Consider the following 22,949-nt stretch of genomic DNA (forward strand, 5'->3'; position numbering starts at 1 on the left):
TAACTATAACTATAATTATAACTATAACTATAACTATAACTCTAAATCTAAATATAATTATAACTATAAATCTAAATCTAAATATAAATATAAATATTTGCCTATACTATTCTTGTCAAGTATTATATTTTGCCTTTGGTATTTGTACCACATTAATTGAGGGCTAGCTAATGCACACTTTGCTCCGTGCTAGAGTGATTTTCCTAGTAAGAAAATTATTTTCTGCAGCCTTTTATTTTGCAGTTACATAAATGTTTTGATTTAATGTTTTTTCCCATGCTCTAATTTGAAGACCTCTCCTTATACTACCTACTAGATTTTTAAATGCTTGAGACATGACTAATTTCTTTTCTTTCCAGATGAAACCTAGCCTGAGGATGAAGCAGCTGACTACAGTGATTGGACAAGATGCTCTGCTTTCTTAGCTTTGACTCATCAACCAGACTGTGTTTCAAGAATTGTCATACAGATCTCCATGTGGGCTTTGCTTTGCCTTAAAATAATACCTTGAAAAAAACAGATAATCCTTCTGTATCTTAAGGTTTATCACTAAATACTGTCAGCTCTTTACTGCTTTAACAAATGAGAGGAGATTGTGTAATTCCCAGTGTAACTTCTCTTCCCCATAAGCCATTATGGGAAACCATAGTTATTGTAAGTGTGTATCAACTCATTTAGAATCTCAGCTGACACTCATACCTAGCTTTCAAGCCTGTTCTTTGATGCTGCATTTTTCTTTCTGTTTTTCTTCTGAGTCTGTGACTCTCAGCCTGACCTTTCACAGAAGAATTTTATGTGCATTCCATTCCCTTGCATCTCTTCCACAAAATGCTACACTACTGAAGACAAACAAGGGACTTGCAACAAAACTTGCTTTTGTTTTCATTCAGGGACAGAAGAAGCAGTTTGGTTTAACACTCCAACCAGTGTGACCCTTTTATTTCTTTTTCTCCCTATTTCCAGTCTAAGCTATCTGTCTTTGTTAAATCTGATTAAAACTAAACCCAGGGTCAATCTGATTCCAACTAACACTTTTACTGCTGTCAGTCATGAGTGTTATGCTTTCTTCAGCTAATAAACCATGGCATACAGAATTAAGAATAGATTGCCTAAAAAACCAACACCTTTCATATTGCACTGGTGATGGAATATAATCATACATTTCACAGTATACTAATGCATAGTGAATTCAACATGGACTTCAGACAGAATAAGAGACTGGAGCTCAGTTTTGCTGTAGCTGAAGCAAAAACAATTTGAAGGAATCATATTTAATTTTCATGCCCAACCCAAAGATTTTCCAGAAATTGCCCTTTCTTAGGTGGCTAGATGTATAGTTACTAAGTAAATAATTATTTTTTATAAAAAGCAAGAGAGTAATCACAGTGGCTCGCAGAGGAGAACAGCTGTTAAGTAGCAGAAAGTCACCTGTATGACTTCTGCCCTGCACCCAGATGACAAAATGGTCCCTCTGACAGTGTCTGTTTTGCATGTCTTCCTGTGATGAATTTGTTATTCTCCTGCTCAAGCATCCTCATGGCAGTGTGCCCATGTCAGGCTTAGAGACCTGAAATGGGGACACTAGTCCCATCAATATACAACGAGGTATTCAGGGAGATAACAAGCATTATAATATGTTGCCTTTTATTGGTAACTTCTTCCATGATTTTCCATTAGCAACCACTCAGGCTTTTTTAGTTAGGGGACTTTCAGTGTGAGTGATGGTGTATGGAGTACGGTGTAGTACAGCAGAAATTCCTAGAAGAGAAGCAAACGGAAGAGTGTGATTAGCAATTCTGTCTGGCCTCTGTTACAAGGTTTGTATGTCTGGCTTGCTCTGAAATAGGAGAAGCTATTGAAAAAGCAGAATGAAGGCTGCAGCACTCCCTTCTTGCATGCACTTTGCAAGTTCATCTAAGGAAACTGAGAAAGACATAGACAAGACCTCTCCATGTCCTCCCTCCTGCCTTGAGACAATGGAGAGAGGTGGAAGGTGATTGCTTTTCAGAACAGTGCAAAAAATTATTCCCTCACCGTCAGATGGCAAACAGCCCAGCTTGTCTCTTGGGCAGTGAAAGGCAGTCTGAGAGGAAAACACTATGAAGCACATATCCCGGTACATATCCAGGGGTGAAGCTGGTGGTGTAAACAGGGAGCAGTGCTTTCTGTGTGGTAGCTGATCTGCAGACTCTGAAGCCACAAGGCTGACAAGTGAGAAACATGAGTTCAACAGACCTCCACCAAAAGACTCTGCTGGGGATTGGAAGAAGCAATGAGCAGGAGAAATGTGAAAATGTTATTTCTTCCTTTCTGTGTCACTTTTAATTTCTTTCTCCCTCCCTACTGTAAAGTGACCTATGCATATCTGGAGTGCTTTCACAATTCACTGTGGTTTTATTTTGGTTTAGGTGCTGATGACCATAATGAACAACCTTTGCATTTCCAAGACATTAATTATTTCAGTAGTCACACTGGTCAGATTTACACTTCATGCTCCTTCCCCTCAGACAGCCAAACTGCTTTAGTGAAGGTCATTGCAGGAGTCTGTCACAATATGACACAAAATAAATGATACTCACATGCTGAGATGTCCAAGGTAAAAAAAGCTTATTTATTTTTGGAGTTGGATGTTTTAATTGATGTTTATAGAATTTTAAATGGGACCATGGATTGGAGGATGAAATTGTTACTTCTCCAACCACACTGGCCAAACTAACAGTCTATTAATTTTCTCTTCTTCTAAAAAGGAATGCAAAACAATCCTTATTTACATGAAAAGTGCGTGAGAAGCTTCATTACAAAAATGTAAACATCAGAATGCTTAGAAGATCTTTAGAAGAACAGAGTGACTGGAGTCAGCTGCGAGATGCAAAACTCAGTCTCTGGCTAGTGGGCACAGAGTGAGCTCCAGCACAAAGGTGAACAATCCTCTTCTTGAGAAGAGAGGGACCAGTGAGCTCTGCCTTAGGAATTTCATATAACATCATCACACTACAGGCATTTCTGCGTCCTGAAACTCTGGGAATTTCTTGGGAGCACAGCTAAGGGGATGGAATGATGAGCAAAATACTGAAATGAACAAAATCTATATGCAAGTATTATGTTAGATTTATTCATAGGTGTTTGAAAGCCTAGGTATTGATCTCGATTTGTATCGATGAGAACACAGTACATTCAAACATAAATAAATGTGAATCATAAATAAATTGTCAATATACAAGATATGGACCTACTTAAAAAGATCAAATTTATTCATGGACTCAAGCAAGGGCAGTATTTTTTATTAATACCCACCTTTGACTTTTTGATTTTGAGGATTATTTTGGTCTACATTGAACTTGCTAAGCTAAATTTAAGCTTATGAAAGAATTTACCACTGATGAGGTTGTAGAGACCTGATTTGTAATATACTTTGATTAATAAAATTATTATTATCTTCTTGAATAAGTCTCTTTAGACAGCCTGCTTTGACTTTAGGATGAGTTCTAGATGCAGCATTAAATGGTAAACTCAAATTGTTAGTTTACCACATGTGATTTTTGTGTTTTATGCCTGAATTAATTGTGCAGTATCTCAGAAAACTAAAATGCCCTGAGAAAAATCTAAAGTCTACAAGCAGAAATAAAGTTCAACTTTTTTTGACAACCTTTACAAAAGCTTTTTAGATGTCTCTGGATCTTCCATGGGAAGAAAAAACAAAAAAGAAAAGCAGCAAGCTGGGATGTTTTTTGTTCTGGTCCACTCTAATACCAGTCTGGATGGCTGATTTTGCCTATTTAAATTCTGGCATACAAGTTCAGGAGGACAGGACAGGAGACACTTCTTGTCCTAAACTGCTGCTTGTGTTCTCAGTGGCTTAATCCTCAACTCCAGCAGCACCAGGAGGATATTGGGCATCCCATTGTGTATCAGTGCCCATTAAACAGGAATACAATACCAGAACAGTCTGCTCCTCATTTATTATTGTACACAAGGCCTGTTGTAAGAGAGGATACTTTCACTGGGACTAATGTGCAGAGATTTAATTGCAGTGGAACTAGGACAACAACTTTTCAATTGCAGCATAATTGATTGAGGTAAAATGAGGGTATTCTCCTCAGGTCATCCTGGGCCTTTTGAAATTATTGACAATGTAGATACCAGTATTTGGTAACTGTACCATGGAATTGCTTGCTCATTTTAACCTGCGGCCATTCTTTTTTTTTTTATTTCAAGTACAGCTTAACAAGTATATACTAATGCAAATTTTCTAGTAATTTATTTACCCTTTCTGGAAATGCCAGAGACTCTCAGAAATGCATATAATGAGGAATTCTTTTTTCCCCATTAAATATTTTGTATTTGGGGTTCTTATTCTTTTAATTTGAAACAAGAATCCAAAATATCTCTCTCCAGTTTGAGCCTGGGGTGAGATTTTATTATTATAAACAAAATAAAAACTCTTTGCAATGCAATTGTATTCAGATGACACCAAAACCTAGTAATGGAGAGGGTGTATCAGGTAGTCCAACAAAGGGACAGCCATTGCAGCTCCACTCTGCCTGGCCCTTCCAAGACTTCACACTCATATTCATATATTACTTTTATACTCAGATACATGTATACAATACACGCACACATATATATGCAAATGCACAAAGCTAGCCACTTTGATGGATTCAGACACAAAAATGCACCACTCACACAAACTGCACAGATGGCCTTGTACTGCTGCCTTCTCTGGCTCATCAGGATGAAGGTCATACATATCTGTATGCTCAAACAAAATACAGATTGGTCCAATAACTGAAACTCTCTCTAAATGTTCCTGGATCCTTAGTTTACATGGTTACTGGCACGTCTGCACTCATGCTCCCAGTGCCTGCAGCTTTACTCATGGACATAACTAAGGCTCCCCAAGTAAGTGTCACCTGGATCCTCTTGTCTCCAGCTGTCTCACACAGACACACAGACAGACAGACAGATAGAAACAGGTCTTTTGGTTGACCCCAACCCTTCCTTTCTGGCCTGGCCTCCCAATGCCTACAGTGGCCAGCTTGCACACCTGCACCCATGCCAGTCCCTGGCACCGTGGCTGAAAAGGATTCCCGTGACACATGGTCCCTGCTCCATCCTGCTGAGCCAGAGAAGGAAACAGTGCCAAGCCGTTGGTGCAGCTGGCCCTCAGACACCCATGCCTGCATGTGCACACAGAATAGACAGTCCTTCACCCAGGAAATTGCTTAGGAATGGATTTTAGTGGGAAGACAACACTACCTGAGTGTGATGACCAGGCACATGGCATGGCCAGAGAAGTGAGCAGAGCAGCAATGAACATGTTTAAATTGTGACTATGCCTTTTATTCTCTTATCCTTCTATTTCCCATACTTGTTCCTCCCTAAACATCTTGATCTCTTGCTTTCTCCCCTAACCAACACTAATTCAGTATTAAATAATCCCCAAATGCTCTTCCCAGTACCCTTATCATTGTTTATGGTTTATCTACAGCAGGCAGAAAAGCCTGACACAGCTGCTCACTCACATGCCACCCTCCTCCTCCACTCCTGACGCAGGAGAATCAGAATGGTACAAGTGAGGAAACTTAGGGACATAAGTAAAGACAATTTACTTATGTAAATTGTAGGCAAAGCAAGAGCTGTGTGTACAAAAAACAAGAAATCATTACTTTTCTACCTGGATAATGTAGCTGTCATTCTATCACTTATATAAAGAATATACCATCAAAAATTAAAACAAACATAGCTCCTGGTCCTGCAGGAACATACACAAGTATTAAATTTCTGTACAGCATTCACTCTGAACAAGCAGAATGCTGAACAAGCAGAATGCTAATCAAGAAAGAAGTTGGGTGTTTTGTTTTCTGTTTTGTTTTGATTTGTTTTGTTTTGTTATAAAGCTTGACTACATAACGCCTATGACTAAAGATTATCTTTGTTTTAAGGAATACTCTTTAATTCCTTTGTTTGTAGACAAATTGAGGTTTAGGGCTCCTGATCACAACTGCTTCAAAGAAGAACAGTTCTTGCAGATCACTCCTCTCAGAGACTTGAAATGTTTTCTTTGGCAGGTGTTGAGATCTGCATTTTCCCAGGTGAGGAGGTTCTACTCAAACTTTCTCAAATGTTTGAGAAAAATGAAGACCTGAATTCTCAAAAATGAAGACCTGAATTAAGGTTACAGGTATTGTAGCATTTTAAGGTTATACATGGTCAGAGTCACTTAGCCAACAGTTTCATTTTATTCTACATTTACATTTGCTCATCCTCTTGATTTTTCAGGATGAAAATCTCTTGTGTTTGGAAATGTTGAAGGCTGTGCATAATTTGAAGAGAATGGAACATGAAAGTACATTTGAGAATGGAGTTCAAGTGTCACTTTCAAGACTAGGTCACTGAGCCCATAGCTCCTACCTATCTGTGCAGACTGCTTCTCAGGAAACCCCACAGGACACCTGACACTGAAGTATCCCTCTTCCTCACACAGAATGCTCGGTGATAGTGACTGCAAGAACTAAGACTTGAGATCTATATATATTCACTTCAGAAACACACAGCAGAAGCATGGACATTCCCTCTGGAGTTTGAGAGTGTAGGCACAGCCACAGAGCAGTGAGAGCCACTGTCACCATTGTCCTGTGCATCAGGATGAACAGGCACACCCTCTGCACCAATGGGCAATCAATGTATAGAAACATGGTGCATAGGGAGAGCTACAAGAGAATTTTAAAAGCAATTTTTGCTGTGAATTTGGGCAGTAAAAACTAAACTTTTTTTTTGCTGATAAATTAGGTAAGGTCACTGAAGTGCTAACAAGTAAGCAAGTCTGTGTTTTGTAGCAATAAATATACGTAGATAACCTGAGGATGAAGCCAAGAATTTGATGTTTTCCTGCTCTTTTATATTAAAAGTATGCACTGTTAGAGCAATTGTTTTCATTCTTACCCATGTCAGACTTCTACATCGCAATGCCTATTTCTGTATGGTAAAATTAAGTATAACAACAGTAACTTGCCTTTTATTTAGTTGTATTTCAATATTCTTTAAAAAATTTTCAAAAACCCACACACAAACTTACCCATGTTAAAATAACCATATTAGGTGAGTGAAAAGAAGAGGTAGTGAGACATTTTTATCTACAAAAACACGATGTAAGCCACATTCCTGCCACCTGCACAACCATCTATGGGTCTTCTGGTTCTGTAGAAGCTACAGGATAAATCCTGGGTTCAGGGTTATCATTTGACTGTGGTAATCTGTGTGGGGTATTTTAGGGCAAAGGCAATCCTTCATTTTTCCTTCTCTACTATAGAATGTTAATCCTCTCATAAGTGAATCTTATAAATGACCAGAAGATGGTTTCTGTTTAAAGAATTGACAGTCTCATGATAGGGAAGGAAATAATGGGGATTTATGGGCTGACAGAAGAAGTATGAGGCAACAGGGACACAACAGTGTCTGACAAGGAGTAGCCAAGGCTGTGAGTTGTCTGTCTTACCCATCTTCTATCAGGTGTGTGCAGCTACCACAAACAATAGATGCATCAAGAAAGGATTTGAAGGGAGCCATGGGGAACTTCTTTGGTATTTACAAAAAAAAAGTATCATGTAAGTGCAAGGAAAATGAGTGTATTTCTGCAAAAGTTAGGGTAACAGCAGAGTAGTTTGGTTTGTGGATTTTTTTATGAAAAGGGTAACTCTACAGTCACCTTATTCAAACCTGAGCAAAGGTAGTATCCTGGGGTGACATTTTGGTGCTCGTATCCCCATCAGTCTGTTTAGCCCAGAAATGAGTTTTGCACCTTTAAGGCTGGTTCCAAGATCGAAGAGGGAGAGAGAAGAAGTGCGCAGTTTGTGACCAGAACCTGCACCTGCTCCCCCGCATCCTGCTCCTGGACTGTGTTGTTTGCAGACAGACAGACAGACAGCGGGACAGAGCTCTCCTCTGCTTTTTAGTTAGTTTTTAGCTAGCTGAGGCAGAGAAGTTCCCTAGACTGTGGTTTCTCTTTTTATTGGAATTGCTCAGACCTGCTCTGGATTGAGCACCCAGTGGAGCACGGGCAGCTCGTGCCTGTGGCCACTGGGCCAGGCCTGGGCTGAGGCATTTCCAGCACCAGAGGGACTGGTAAGAGACTGAGTGAGCCAAGCTACAGCCCACCAAGGGGCCTTTCTGAGTCTGTCATCTCTTCACATTGGCAAGAGGTTTTATTGTTTAATATTGTTCGTTTCTTGTGCTGGTGAATGCTTTGCCTGTTAAATAAACAGGTTTTTCCACTTTTCTCCGAATAAATATTTTCCCAGACCAGATGGGGAACGGGCCACTTAAATCTGCTTTCTAGAATAACACCTTTGAAGGTGTTCTCTCAGATTTGACCTAAACCAGGACAGGTAGTTTCATAGGTAGTTGCTATAGATTATTTAAACCCACAAGAAGAATTGTTTCAGATCAGCTTGCTCCTGTCATTGCTGCAGAATATTCTGAGTTGGAAAATGGCCACAAGGATCATTGAGCCCAGGTCTTAAATGAATGACCAATGCAGGGATTGAACCTTAGTGTTATTAACACCCTGCTCTAACCCTCTGAGCTCAATCTGAATTTGCCACTACATAGTGAGATAGATTGACCTTGCTTACTTTAATGCTTTCTGCTCTTTACCATTTAAATAATGTATGGCAAATTAGATCCAAGTTTTTCAGCTTGCTTTACATTTTTTCATTTTGTGTCTTTTCCCTGATTCTTCCCATGTGTGCCCTGATAAGGGCCTCTCTAACTCCCAAGGAGTGTGACTACTGAATGACTTGTTGACTTTCTCCTGCACAGAGCAGATGGGACTGCTGCCATATTTCATTTCACATGAGGAAAGCTGTGAGGGGCCCTACATCTTGCAGCCAGAAGGAACAGTAAGTCATGGGGCCAGCAAGAGGGCAGGAGCCACAAGGCCAGGTTTCAAATTAGGTGCATAATAACACCTTTGTACTGGGAGAGTGGGGGAGTAGGGCATATAAATCCTGCAGAACTCAGGCTGCTGATTGCAGGCAGTCCTAATTGGAAGAGGTGGAGGATGAAATGAAAAAATCAACCTACATGTTTGAGTAAAAAAATTTGACCAGTCTTAGAATGTTAAAGATGTTTTAAAGGCCTTATGAAGTGTCTTCTCTTGGATTGCACTATGGTGGAGCTCCTCTAGAGACACTGACAACTCCATGTGGCATCTTTCAAAACAGTCACAGGTCTTTGCATTATTAATGCCCTCTTGCTATGAATAAAAGAGCTGTCCTGGTTAAAGGCCTGCACACTGTGCACATTAATGTGTTTGCCTGTGTGTCAGCCGCACCTCTGACTGCAACATCAACACGGTGCAAGAGAGTCTCTGTTGGTGACTTACAATCCAGTTCCCTTTGTGTGAGGTCAGAAGAGCTCTAAATGTATGAAGTGACTCCTCAACACAAGATAAGGAAGAGCTGTCCAGATTTTATTCTCAGTTTCACAGTTTTTTTACAGGAGAAAGCTTTCTATTTTGCTCATTTAGAGAACTTTGGTTCACCTATAAATGCCCTTCTGTACTTGGGGAATGAGAAGCTTTTGTCAAGAAATGGAAGACGCAGACAAAAGTTTATGAAATAATTCAAAAATGCTTCAAAATTTTCACCTCCTGGTAAAGCTTGTTAAAATCATGCAAAAATGAAGACAGAATGTGGAGTCTTTGGGAGAATAGGGGCAAAGCAAAATAAGGTCAGACTGGGAAAGTAAAACTCCTACAGTACTTGGAGGGAAAAGGGAGATTTCAGACTATGAAACTGGAAATTGAAAAGAAGTGTTAACTGAAGTACTGCTATTTCTATTGCATGCATTGGATAGTGAAACTTCCAAAGACACATAAAAATAAAAATCCTTTCATGTATGAAATAAGCTGACCAAAAAGGGAGATGTTTTTAGCCTTGCTAGAGGAATGTAAGAAGAGAGAGACAGACTTTGTAGTGTGATAGTGATTGTCTTGGGTTTGTGTGGCAAGGATTTGGTAGGAGGATGTTGCTTCTTTAGGAGGCTAACAAAAGCTTCCCTAATGTCCAGCCGAGGCAGATCTAGGTGGCTCCAAGATGCACCCACCAATGGCCAAAGCTGAGCTAAACATCAGTGGTGTTTAGCTGTTATCACAGTGCCTCTGTGATAGTGTATTTAAGAAAGAGTAACGGCATATATGTGAGGGGAGTGAGAAAATGTCAGAGGCTTTGCAGACACTGAGGACAGTGAAGAAGCAGGGAGAGGAGATGAATCTCATGCTGGAGCTGAGATTCCCCTGCAGCCTGTGATGAAGACAATGGTGAGGTTGCCCATGGATGTCCCAGGCAGAGCACACAGCAGCCATCGCAGAACCCTAGAACAGAACTTGCTGAAGCAGTCTGTGAAGAACCCCAGTTCATGGTGAGGACTGACAGTGGAGAAATTTGTGGATAATTGTTCTGCCAAGTGTGGGACTCCACACTGGAGGAAAGGAAGAGTGGGAGGAGGGAGGAGAAGCAGAGACAATGCATGATAGACTGACTGCAACTCTGGTTCCATGTTCGCCTGTGAGACTTTAGGAAAGAAGGTAGAGAAATTGTGAGTGAAGCTGAGCTTGGGAAGAAGGGAGGGGAAGGGGAAATGTGTTTTTAAGATCTATTCTTATTTCCTGTTTTTCACCTCTGACATGCTTGTCAATCAACTACATTAAATACCCCAATTTGAGCCTGCTTGTCCTTTGACAGTGATTGGTGAGTGATCCCTCCCTGTCCTTATCTCAACCCACAAGTCTTTCATTATATTCTCTTTTCCCTGTGTAGATAAGAAGGAGGAGTGGTAGAGTGGCTTGGTGAGAATGTGACAGCAGCCAAGATCAACCCACCATAGCGGAACATACAGACTTTTGCTAATAAATCACTTGGGTGGAAATATATCGCCAATAAAGATGAAGAGGTAACATCACTCCTTCTGGAATGAACACATCTGTGCAGATGCTGCATTTGTTCTTGCTGTGGAGGACGGTGGGTAAGGATAAGGAAGAGAAAGGAGGGTAGTTGGACCTGACATAGCTGCTTGATGTGCTTTCAAAGAACTTGTTAGTAAAAGGAAGATGCAGATGCATGCTTCTTTCTTTAAACCTTTCTTTCCACAAAATTTATTAATATTCCTAGGATTGCCATTTTCTGAGGATGAAAACAAAGAAATAGAAGTGGTCAGTAGCTATGATATTGCATGCTTTGTATGTTTGTTTTGTTATGCTTTGGTCTGTCACATAAATCTTGCCAAGAACAGGGTTGTCCTTTTCCTACATGGGTTAGGCACTGAGTCATTAGCAATAAATGACTTGGCTGCCAAATCCTGCTAGCCCTACCTGTGTCCTTCAGCAGGAGTATAGACATCAAAGCCACCCAGCAATATCTGCCAACAATTATTACCTGACCCAGTATTTTGCATGTTAAATTCTTGATTTCCTCTATTGAAAAGTCTCATGCTCATTAGCTGTTATGTCTATTAATTAATATATTTCTATGACTTTGTCTTGGGATGTGTGTGTGTTTGTTTGTTTGTTTGTGGGTTTTGGTTTTTTTTTTTTTTTTGGTTGGTTGGTTGGTTGGTTGGTTTGGTTTTGGAGACACTGGACCAGGTTGCCCAGGGAAGTTATTGATGCCCCATTTTCAAAACACTCAAGGTCAAGACAGACAGCTCTGGTCAATCTGGTCTAGTGGAAGATGTCCCTGCTCAAACCAGAGGCAGATGAACTAGATTATCTTTAAAGCTCCTTTCCAACCCAAAAAATTCGATGATTCTGTGTTTCCAAGCACCTGTGTCACTTGAATGAATGTTTGGAGTACAAGCCACAGGAGTTATGCTGAATGCATGGTCAGATGCACGTCTTGCAGCTACCCTGGCACACTCCTATTGAGCATGCTGCACAGTGTGCTTGTACATATTTAGCAGACACTGTTCATGACTGTGGCCAATTAGAACTTGCTACCTTTCCTTTTAGTTGCTTTTACTGAAAAAACCTTGAATCTGGAAGTCTTCCTAGGCAAGCTGCAGGCATCTTGTCACTAGAGATGAAAAATTAGCCTAGAAAAACATCTGACAGCGAGATGTGCCAGACAATTTTACTGGGGTTTCTTCCATTCTTTGGAAGGTATCAATTGTGCTAAGGTATCAGAGGCAGAAGATGTGAAAATACCAGGTAAGATGTAAGACCTTCCATGTCTACATTCTCTTCTCAATGCAAAGGTTTGACAAACTTTTTAGTTGTGGGAGCACAACCTTCTCCTATGTACTGCCACGAATGTCATGGTGTATGGTCTTCCAGGTAAAAATTACCATGGGAATCCAAAATGTTGAAAGAGATCCAAAGTCTGGCAGACAGGAATGTGTGTGTGTGTGTGGGGGGGGGGGGGTTTGTGTGTGTTTGTCTGTGATCTACAGCACATATATCCAGAGGATCATCCTAGCACTATGTGTTGTAGTGTGTAAGGTCTCCCACTGCACTTACTTAATGGTATTGGTGTGGATACTTGTACTAGTGAGGTTGAACATGCTTCTAAAAATTTACAATATAAGCATGAGAGAAGAGAAGAGAAGAGAAGAGAAGAGAAGAGAAGAGAAGAGAAGAGAAGAGAAGAGAAGAGAAGAGAAGAGAAGAGACCCCAGTGAGATTAATATGATTACCAGAAAAAGCACTAGTCTTAAACAAGAATTTTTTGTCAAGATCTCTGTAACTCACACAACAGTAGAAAATGTGGGGCTTGCATGGAGATTCCTCCAGATACAAGAGGTGGCATGATATAAATAATAATAGTTTAAAAACAAATTTACATGCGAATATGTTTCTAAGCAATATTGGAGATGACCTGCAAAGGCAGTAATTTATTGGAGAATTTCTGCATGAATTAATTTTTTTGCCTTTTATTTCCTCTCCTAAAAGGTTTTATGGGAGAATTTTAATAGCATGTCCATATCTCAAACAATTGAGAAGGTAAATACGTTTATTAAATTATATTGTGAATGTCCAAGTCTCCTTTAAAATGTCTAGTAAATGATCGTGGACAAAAAGTTTTTCTCCAAAGAAGTCCAAAGGTTCTTGGTTCTTCGAAGAAACTGTTAGCAACAATGCAGGTAGAAAACTACCACCAATTTCTATGTTCTTTCATTCATTTGTTGTGAAAGCAAAAAATACAGGAAGCAGAGGAACCTATTTTAGGAATTTCCTGCCAGGTTTTGTTTGTAATCTTACTCCTTTAAGGTATCTTATTTTGCATACTACATATTGCAGAACAATTTCCACTACATAACGCTGCACTAAAAATGTTTTCCTTTGAAATGCAAGTGTAAAATATGATCAGTATTACTCTAACTAGGATAAGAAATTAGGAGAGCATAAACATTTGACCATTTTCTCTAGAAAAGAGAAACTTTGAGAGAGAGAACTTTGTCAAACAGTGTCATAAATGAAGTTTTAAAATGACTGCTCAAAACAAGTTCTGTTGATGCTTCATCCCAGCCCCTGACTTGTAATCTGTTTCAGCAAAGTTACATCATTTTAGTGTGATGGGTTCATCATGCCTGGATGCCAGGTGCCCACCAAAGCTGCTCTGTCTCTCCCCTTCTCATCTGGACAAGCAAGAAAAAGTGTAACAAAAAGGCTTCTGAGTCAACATAAGGGCAGGGAGAGATCACTCACCTATTGCTGCTGTGGGCCAAACAGATTCAAGTTTGGGGAAAATTAATTTAATTTATTACAAATCCTGTCAGAGTAGGATAATGAGAAATAACCCCAAATCCTAGAAGCACTTTGGCCACAACCCATTCATTCTTCCCAAACTCAGCTTTACTGCTGATTTTCTCTACTTCCTCCACCCAAGCAGCACAGGGTGACACGAATGGGGGTTGTGGTCAGTTCACCATATGCTATTGCTACTGCTGTGTCCTCAGGGGAAGGACTCCTCACACTTTTCCCTGCTCCAGCATGGGGTGCCTCTTAAGGAAAACACTCCTCCCTATTTTCCCATGGGTTTCTGTTCTTCACAACCTGCTTCAGAGTGGGTTCCTTCCTTGGAAAGCAGTCCTTCAGGAGCAGACTGCCCCAGGCACAGTCTTGCGTTGTCCCTGGGATCACAAGCCCTGGTAGAAAACTTGCTCCAGCATGGGCTAGTCTCTCCACAGGTCCACAGATCTTGACAGAAGTCCACAGGGGATGGCAGAAGCTCCAACATGGGTTTGCCATGGGGCCACAGGCCTTCTTTGGGGATTCACCTGCTCCAGTGTGAGCCATCCACCACAGGCTTCAAATGGATCTCATGTTCCACCATGGGCTGCAGGTCTTCACCACACGTGGCAGGGGAACATCTGCTCTGGTGCCTGTGGCACCTCCTTCTTCACAGTCCTCAGTGTCTGCAGAGCTGTTTCTCACAGAGTCATAGAATATGCTGAGTTGGAAGGGGCCCACAAGGACCATGGAGTCCAGCTCCTGGCTCTGCACAGGACCATACCCAAGAGTCACTCCATGTGCCTGAGAGCATTGTCCAAACCCTCCCTGAGCTCTATCAGATTTGTGCTATGACCACTACCCTGGGGACCCTCTTCGAGTATATCCAACCTAAACCTCCCCTGACACAACTCAGGCCATTCCCTTGGGTCCTGCCACTCTTCACCACAGAGAAGAAAGCAGTGCCTGCCCCTCCTCTTCCCCTCATTAGGAAGCTGGTAGCCACAATGAGGTCTCACTTCAGTCTCTTCTCCAGGCTGAACAAACCAAGTGATGTCAGGTGTTACTTATAAGGCTTCCCCTCGAGGCCCTTCACCATCTTAGTTGCACTCCTTTCTAATATGCTTTCTATGCTTTCTTTCTAATAGCTTTAGTCTTCTTCTCTCATATGTTTTCACTCCTCTCTTGGGCTGGAGGTGTGCAGGTTGTTTCCTCCCTTCTCAAACAAATGACCCCTGAGGTGCTACCATAATCACTGATGGGCTCAGCATTGGCCATTGGCAGGTCCAGCTTGGAGTCATCTGGCAGGGGCTCTGTCAGACACAGAGGAAGTTCCTGACAGCTTCTCAGAGAGCTCATGAGCTCCTGCAGCCTCCCCATGACCAAAACCTTGCTACACCAACCCAATACATTTGGACAAGCATATAATCATTACAAAAACACTGAATACCTGTTCCTCTGGTCCCTGGTGTTACAGAGCTGTCTTTGGCAAATAACACTAAGAAGCCCTTGAAATGGCTGCTGCCTCTGGGCAGTGACCCCAGTTTGTGCCCAGCCTCCTTTGTTCCATGGGTGTTATCACAGATGTGCACCTACTACTTCTCATTCTCAGAACAACATTGTAGCTATACAACAAGGGTACATTTTGCAGCCAGAGTCAAGGGCAAGTCCTATCCTCTCACCAACTCCTTCATTTGACTTTGGTGCTCTTCAGCTTCCTGGCATACAGTTCTTCTTGGGGGTGGATACTCAGGTGCTGTGGCCAGTAGTGGTCAGTGCTGGGGAACAGGAATTAATGTTTCTGTTTGGAAAATAGGCTTGTGAGTAACTGAGTAGTAACTGAGTTCAATCAGCACCCCAATTTGGTAACAGGAGGAGGGGTGAGGGCTCGGGCTGGTCCACGGTGAGTTGTTGGAAATGTGGAAGCAATCCTTACTGCCCGAGTCCATGAGGTCACCTTTCCTGCAAAGGGGATATTTCACCCCTAGCTTTGTGGCGAGCAACTCAACACCAGGAGCCTTTCTCCGTTCTCCTTGCGAGTACCACAGATTTCTGAGGTAGCTCTGGGCTCCGTCTGTATGCCAGGGCCCCAGGACAGGTACCACCAGCCCAGCGGTGCTGAGCGACGGCGTGGGTACCGGCTCTGCCCGTGGAGGCGGCCGTGGACAGGGACAGTGCCGGGTACCACACCCGCCGCGGCCGGGGGGGGCGATGCGGGGTCCCCGCAGCCGTCATGGCGGGCGGCGCGGGGCGAGCGGCGGCGGCTCCAGGCGTATCAGCGGGAGTGCGTCAGCGGCGAGGGGCGGGGAGGCCGCCGGGGGAGATGATATCAGGCGCCGGGCAGCAGGACCGGGCGAAGCCGGAGGTGAGCGGGGGTGTGCCGTGAACGCTGTTAGGGAGCCCGGCCGCCTCCGCCTCCTTCTCCGTTTATCCCCGCGCCGCCGCGGCAGGCTGCCCGCCCGGCCGGCTGAGGTGAGGCGCGGCGGGGTGTCGCGGTGACCTGCCGAGGGTCCCGCATCTCCGCAGCCTAGCCGGGCCCGGCGGGGCAGGGCGCGGGGGGCGCTCGGCGGCGGCCCGGGGGCGCTCGGCGGGAGGCGATGGGCGGGCTGGGCTGGGCTGGGCTGGGCTGCCCGCGGCTCCGCGGCCGCCCCGGGCTCCAGGTGTCCGGCCGCATCCCGCCCGCGCCGCCGCCGCCGCCCCCCGGGCGCGCTTTGCCGCCCCGGGCAGTGCCCGACCCCGCCGCTGCCATCGCGGGCGGGCAGGGCCGCGCCGGGCCGGGCCGGGCCGGTGGGCGGAGGCGGCTCGGCCGGGCCATGGGACCGACCCGGCTCCCCCGCGGCGGGCGCCGGCCGAGCTCGACCCCCCGAGCTTCCCCCGGCCTTGGCGGAGCTTGCGGCGCGCCGAGTTCGGTGTGAGCTCTGGCCCAGACCACTCCGTGTTGGCCAGGACCAGCCATCTTTTGTGGGGTCTTCTATTGTAGCGTTGAAATTTACGTGTCGTAGCCACATACACGTGTAAGAGCCATTTATACATCTATACACCTCTACGCATGTATGAAAACAGTAATTGCAATGCTACAGTTGCTGTCTCCCACAAAGATGGCTGTGTGTGCGTGTGCAAATACATGTGGACACACACAATTGCACACGCACTCACACTCTTCTGTTTTCCTCCATGTGATGTGTAAGTCTTCTGCAGTTTTATTTTGAGGTAGGGTTGGTTCATTCCTCTTAAAACATAGGGAAGCATCTTGTCTAAGATATCCATTGACGTAGCACGGCTATCCTGCTTATGAGTGTTAAATGCTGCCTGAGAAAGTGGATTGCACTGAGAGCTAGAGCAAAAGGTTTTACTAGCATTAATGGAAAACAAAATATATTAACTCACCAATTTAATACATGTATTAATGCTTTGTTTAGAGGAAGAGATTAAAAAATTGTCTTTCAGCTCTTCTGAGCTGTGGACTTTTCAGTTATTGATAATCAGAAATTTAGAAACTTAACCTTTGGTGTGGAGACCCTGTTCAGCTGATACTTGCTTTTTTGTGTACGTGCAACACAGGAGGAGGGAACTCTTTTCTTGTTCTGCATAATTGCATTTACTCATTTTATACATTGGACTGTGCCATTGGTCATAGCCTAGTACAAAGCTCACCAGTTTGTATGGGGAATAAGAATTGTGTCAGAGTGATCATTATAATAAAATCAGTGCTGCCTCACTGGAGGACCTATAAAAGATTGCTGCAGATTAGAGTGACCGTGGTTTTCCTCCTCCAACAAACTCTGTAGGAACTGAGTGCATCTTCTCTCCGTTTCCTCAACCACATTGGTACCTTTTTTTGTTTAATTGACCTTCTCTAGGTACCAAAGAACTTGCCTTTTCTCTTGGTGGCTAGTGAAAAAAACATTCATCACCTGTTTCATAGTGGAAAAATGTTAGGGCAGAGAATGATTTATGAAATTAATGTTGGAATTCAAGTGTTATTAATGTCAGCGAGCATCTCAATTTCAACACTGTTTTTTAGAGCCACTAACAGAGGCAGGTTTTAAGTCCTTTCCTTGTTTTTCCTTCTCCAGTCTGATGTTCTTTATGATTTTCTTTATGCAGAATCAAATGTTTTACAGTGTCTTTCTTTCCTGTTGTGCAGGATGAGTAATTAAGATGGGATTCTACTGTATGTTTATAATATCTCTTTAGCAGTGCATGATCCAGAACTCTTTTTGGAGTGTTACATAACTAGACACTTTACAAAAGGAATTGGAAAATACTCTTAATTTATTCAGTATGCGCATCAAGGTAGATAATATTTCTTTGATTTAATAATCAAAAAGGCGGAGGTTTATGTGTTTGTGCAAGTTTTTTTTCCTTTTTTAATGTCTGTTAGTGTTGTAAAGATAATACAAAATTATCTTGAAGAAAGCTCTTCTTATCTGCAATTCATATAAGCACAATTTGTTTTAAATAGTTGTACTTGCCTATCTAGTCCAGTGCAGTCTTTGCTAGTGAAAGACAGAGTTCATTTCTGTACTAAGGCTAACACTTATTAATGCTTTTTTTTTTCATGTTTATGCAAAATTACTAAAGGACAAACATGAGATTTGATGATTCTAGAGAAATTTACCAGAGTAGAGATGCTCTTCCATTGTTTTACGTTCTTAGATATGATAAGATTTTATATCAATCTCTATTTTCTGTCAAGCAATGAATATCAAGTAGTGGTGATCATTTAAAGCTGTTGCCAATTATGTTTCTAAACTGCAAGTACAAATGTGGCATTAGAGCTGAAGTGATGTCTACTAAGGCTTATTTTCACATGGGCATTCCTTAAATATTTTTCCATGCAAAATACCAGCTTCTTGTTTCCTCGCAGATAAATACTTTACTCCTGACTCTCAAGATTGTAACTTATCCTTCACATTGTATCAACTATACATTCCAGAAAGCCACTGTCATCCTTTTGTCTGTGAATGTTTGGGGCAGCAGTGGTAGAGGTGTGCGCTTCCCTTTGGAACTGCTTTTGTCAGTCAAGGTCTCTCAGATAAACATTTTGTAACCTGTTGAAAAACAACAAAAATAATTTTCTCACGATAGAAACAGATTTAAAAAAAATAAATTATTCAATCAGAATTCGACCCTCCTCTCAAACTTATGCTTCCAGGTGGTGCAGTGTGGATTAAACAAGTCTGAGTAGAAAAGCCTGCTCTAATGTATTTCCTCTACTGCATTGTTTTGAACATAACCAAAATGGCACATGCAGTGTCTTTGTAGCTATTCTCTCATACTCTTGCAGTTTCGTCTGCTACTGCTGATTTTTTTTTCCTGAACAATGGGATGTGACAGCATATATTTATTTGATCATTGTAAATTTAGTTGGTGTTCTCTAGTGACTCTGAGATTTCAGAGAAGCTTTTAAATAGCTTGCTAAAATATGTAAAAAATCCTGTCCCAAAAGAGTCATGAGCTTTCAAATCTTTACTAAAATCCCAATAAAATTAGTGAGAACTATCAGGACTAACATATCTGTTTCTTTGCCTTCAAAGTGAACTGGAAAACTTACTATTGTTTTGAATTATAAGTTTATAAGTTCCAAATGATTTGTTGAATTGAAAATCTAGGAAAATCCATTTCTCTGCATTGTATACTGAACTGTATGTTGTACAGTTATTCAAAGTAATAGTTTTGATTTTTGTTTTCAAATCTGAGCTGTCTCTCTGTCTTTTTTTTTTTTTTTTTTTTTTTTTTGTGCACATTAACATTTTGTGTCAGAATACTGTAGGACAGGGCATCTCTGTAGTCACAGGGCTGGCATCTCTTGCCACTGCTTATGATTAGAAATTTTTTACGGACCAGGATGAATTGAATTCACTGTTATCCTTTCTTCTAAGCTTCATCAAAACATGTAAAATAAAGGTGGTTAATTAGGTTCCTTTAATTCTGTGGATTACTGAAGGGAAAGAACAATCAGTGAAGGTGTGGTCTCTGCCGAATCAGTAGCCCCTGAGGCAGTGCTAGAGGAATACACCCAGTTCAGGAGCTCTGGTGCGGCAGTGGCCTTTCCCCAGCACGGAGAGTCGGTGAACTTCGAATGGTATGAAATGCTGTCTTCACCCTAGCTGCCTTCATGCTCCTAAAACACCAGGTGTAAAAATGTGAAGTGTGCTTAAGTTAGCAAGTGCTTTGCTGGAAGGCCAGTCTTTTTTCTAGCTCTTTTGCAGCCAGCATATTCTGCAAAATAGAAATGTTTCCTAGGTTGAATAATACTCCTCACAGCTGTTGTAGAGTTATGCAGCAATAACCATAACTGGGGAATTTGAATAATTTGTGAGTTGATAATGATAAAATAGTGGGGGATTTTAATAGTAGCAATGTAAATGTTACTACAGTGCAGCACAGACAATTTTATAGGATTATAAAATGTTGGAATCATTTATTTCTTTTGATACCTCAACACTGGGAGTTTATGTTGTCAACATTTAGTCTGAAGCTGCAGAAAGGAGTTTTTTGAAGGAGCGGGAGATAATAAGCTGATTCCTGGCAACGCCTTCTTAAGCTGAGCACTGATTTAAGGTAGTATATTGTGTCAACAATATGAATACTTTTTTCTACTAATACTAGTACTTTTTGTTGTTGGGGATTTTGTTTTTGCTTTTTAACAAAGTACAGTAAGATGGTATGTTCAGAAGTACGAGTAGCTTACTTACGTTATCCAAACCCACCACTAACAATCAAGCAATGTCTACATTTCCAGAGAAAACAAGTAACTGAAGCTTTTAAAGCAGTTTGTTTGTTTGTTTTTTCAAAACTTCAAGTACACCTGGATAGCCTAGGTACTAGAAGGTGTAGCTTAGAAGTTGCAGTCTTACAAGCATGTATTACAGTGAGAAGCAGGGGAAGTGCAGTGTGCTGACAGAAATTTGTGAGTTCTTGGAGTGTCAGGATGATTGCTGATGGAGACGAGGACAGATGACACCAGGGAGGAGGTTGTGTGTGAATTCCTTTCTGCTATTAGAGACATTCTTGCTGAAGTTCGCAGACATAGATCTTGAGTCCTGTAGCAACATGTTTAGTGATACCTTGTGGATTCACATTAATGGATGGGTTTTTATAACATGGCTGTCATGGGTTGAACAAAACCAGCAGTGGCTGTACCCAGACAATTGTGGGAAACAAAAATTAACCATCCACAAGTATAAGACTACTGAACCAAAAGGCAAACACAGAGTTGCTCTGGAATCAATCTACTAAGGATTTTGTTAAATATTTGTTTGGATGACAAGGAAGTATGAACACTGGGGAGAAGAGGTTCATTTTGGGGAAGAGAGACATAAGTCAGTTGATTCTGTCAGTCAGAAGAGATCCTTGATTCTGATTTTGGGCAATGAAATATTCTTTTTGATGTTTTATTCTTCCTTTGTTATGGGAGCAGGATTTCTACACAAACAAATACCAGACCTTCCTAAACTTTTTTTTTTCCTACTAGCTGGAGCAACTTACAAGATGTCTGACTCTTTCCTAGCTTTTTATTGTATTGATATGAGGCTTGCATATTATTTTACTTGTTTATTTTTCAGAGGAAGATTTGCTTCTAGTTTTCTAGTTTTAGTCCATGTGTGCCTTTTTTCCATCCTTCTGAAGATGGGATGAGGAAGATAAACACAGTTGCTGCTGACTACAACTGACAGAGCTAGACAGAGACAGTCAGTTTTTGTGGCCTTTGTAAAGCTGAGGAAGTAAAGGTGGTGTTTTGCGTGGAAATATGGGGCCACTTACAGCTATTACTGTTTTTGTGAGAATTGTCTCTGTCACCTGGGAGGATAACTTGTAATATCTTCCTGACATGACTGGGCTCAGACTGGGACTCAGTAATGACTTCCTATCTGGTCTGTGGCCCAAGCATGTTGTCTAAATCCTTTGTTTTTAGACAAAAATGTTTTTGATATGTGTGATAATCTTGATTGACATAGGATTTTCACTTTAGCTTTCCTTTGAGAAAGGCAAGGTAAAAGTCTTTCTAATTATCTGTGTCTCTAGTTCTTTTGGAGTCATCCCTCACTGTTTTGGTAAGTCCACAAACTACGTTGTGAGTATGCCTGTGAAGTTCATCATTTTGTTGTAGTTCATCATTTGTTGTGCAAAGAGACTGAAAAACTTGCTGTGGTTGGACACTGAGCACAAGTAGCAGGTAACATTCAGAATTTGCTCATGTTAAACAGTAGTTTTTTAGGCATCTGTCATCTTCTGAAGATAATTGTAGTATCTTTGAGATTCTAGAGTTGGATTGGGAATTTGGAGATAGCTGCCTATTGACTTTCTGGGAAAAATATAAATTTTTGATCTATGATGAGGTTTAAATACTCACTGCTCCAAATGTGTTATATTTACTGTCTTACTGCTTTCAGAATTCTGATGCTCAGGCAGTTGTAAATGGCCCATAGGGCCATACAATGAGAGTCTGAAACATCTCTGGTTTGCAAGGAAATTTTATGGTTGGCTGACAAGGATCTCTTGTTGCAGCCTTGTTTATTTGCAGTCCTGTGTCCAGGAACATCTCATATTAATTCCTATTCCCCTTTCTTCATTTTCCTTTGAATCCCCCACAAAAACCAAGGCAGTTGCTGCTTTCTTAGTTGTGTGCTGTTTTCTTAGTTGTAGGTCTCCTGCTGCAAATGACATTAAAAAGTAGGCAAAACCAGCAAAACCAACTACAGATAATTTAAACAAGAAAAAAGAGATGGCATACTACTTAACTGTTGAATTTTCCTACAGCTTGTCTGCTGAAAGCCAGACTTGATGTGGCATAGTTGTAGTTCAGACAACTGTTTTAGTAACTCCTTGGGTATGGAGACCGTGATTGCAAAGATTAATCACCTGCTCCTCGTTGTTAGTAGCCGTAGACCATCACTTGAATTTCCATGTGGAATATTCTCGAAACAGCAAGAGAGAGTTGCTGTTCTTTGGCTGATGAGAAGTAACTCGTTAGACTTTGCTAACATGTATCTATGATTGCTAATCTAATCTGTGCAGCTTTGACGTCTGCCCCAGTTGTGGGGATAGGGGATAGGACAGTGCAGCCAAGCATTTTAAAAATAGATGCAAATGTGGACGTAGGGTGACTGCAACTCCAGTCTTACTGTGCTGTTAGATTAGTGATGTTAGGCTTGATAGTCCACCAGCTGTCTACCCAGATTTGGTGGGTTTTGTTGGCCCTTTTTTTTTTTTTTTCCCT

General features: G+C 41.7%; 1 protein-coding gene across 5 annotated transcripts in view; it reads left to right on the forward strand.

The window, feature by feature from the left end:
• The first annotated feature begins 15,919 nt into the window (after window positions 1-15,919).
• Window positions 15,920-22,949, forward strand: part of FAM169A (family with sequence similarity 169 member A) — a 36,052-nt gene continuing 29,022 nt past the window's right edge. For 2 of the 5 annotated variants that reach the window (XM_074533368.1, XM_074533369.1), the window contains exon 1: window positions 15,920-16,195. In XM_074533368.1, the coding sequence (XP_074389469.1) occupies window positions 15,935-16,195 (261 nt within the window). In that variant the 5' untranslated portion in view covers window positions 15,920-15,934. The remainder of the gene's footprint in view (window positions 16,196-22,949) is intronic. The other 3 variants (XM_014268003.3, XM_014268004.3, XM_005488299.4) reach the window with 3 other exon arrangements.

The sequence above is a fragment of the Zonotrichia albicollis genome, chromosome Z (assembly GCF_047830755.1).
Source record: "Zonotrichia albicollis isolate bZonAlb1 chromosome Z, bZonAlb1.hap1, whole genome shotgun sequence".
Classification (NCBI taxonomy): domain Eukaryota; kingdom Metazoa; phylum Chordata; class Aves; order Passeriformes; family Passerellidae; genus Zonotrichia; species Zonotrichia albicollis.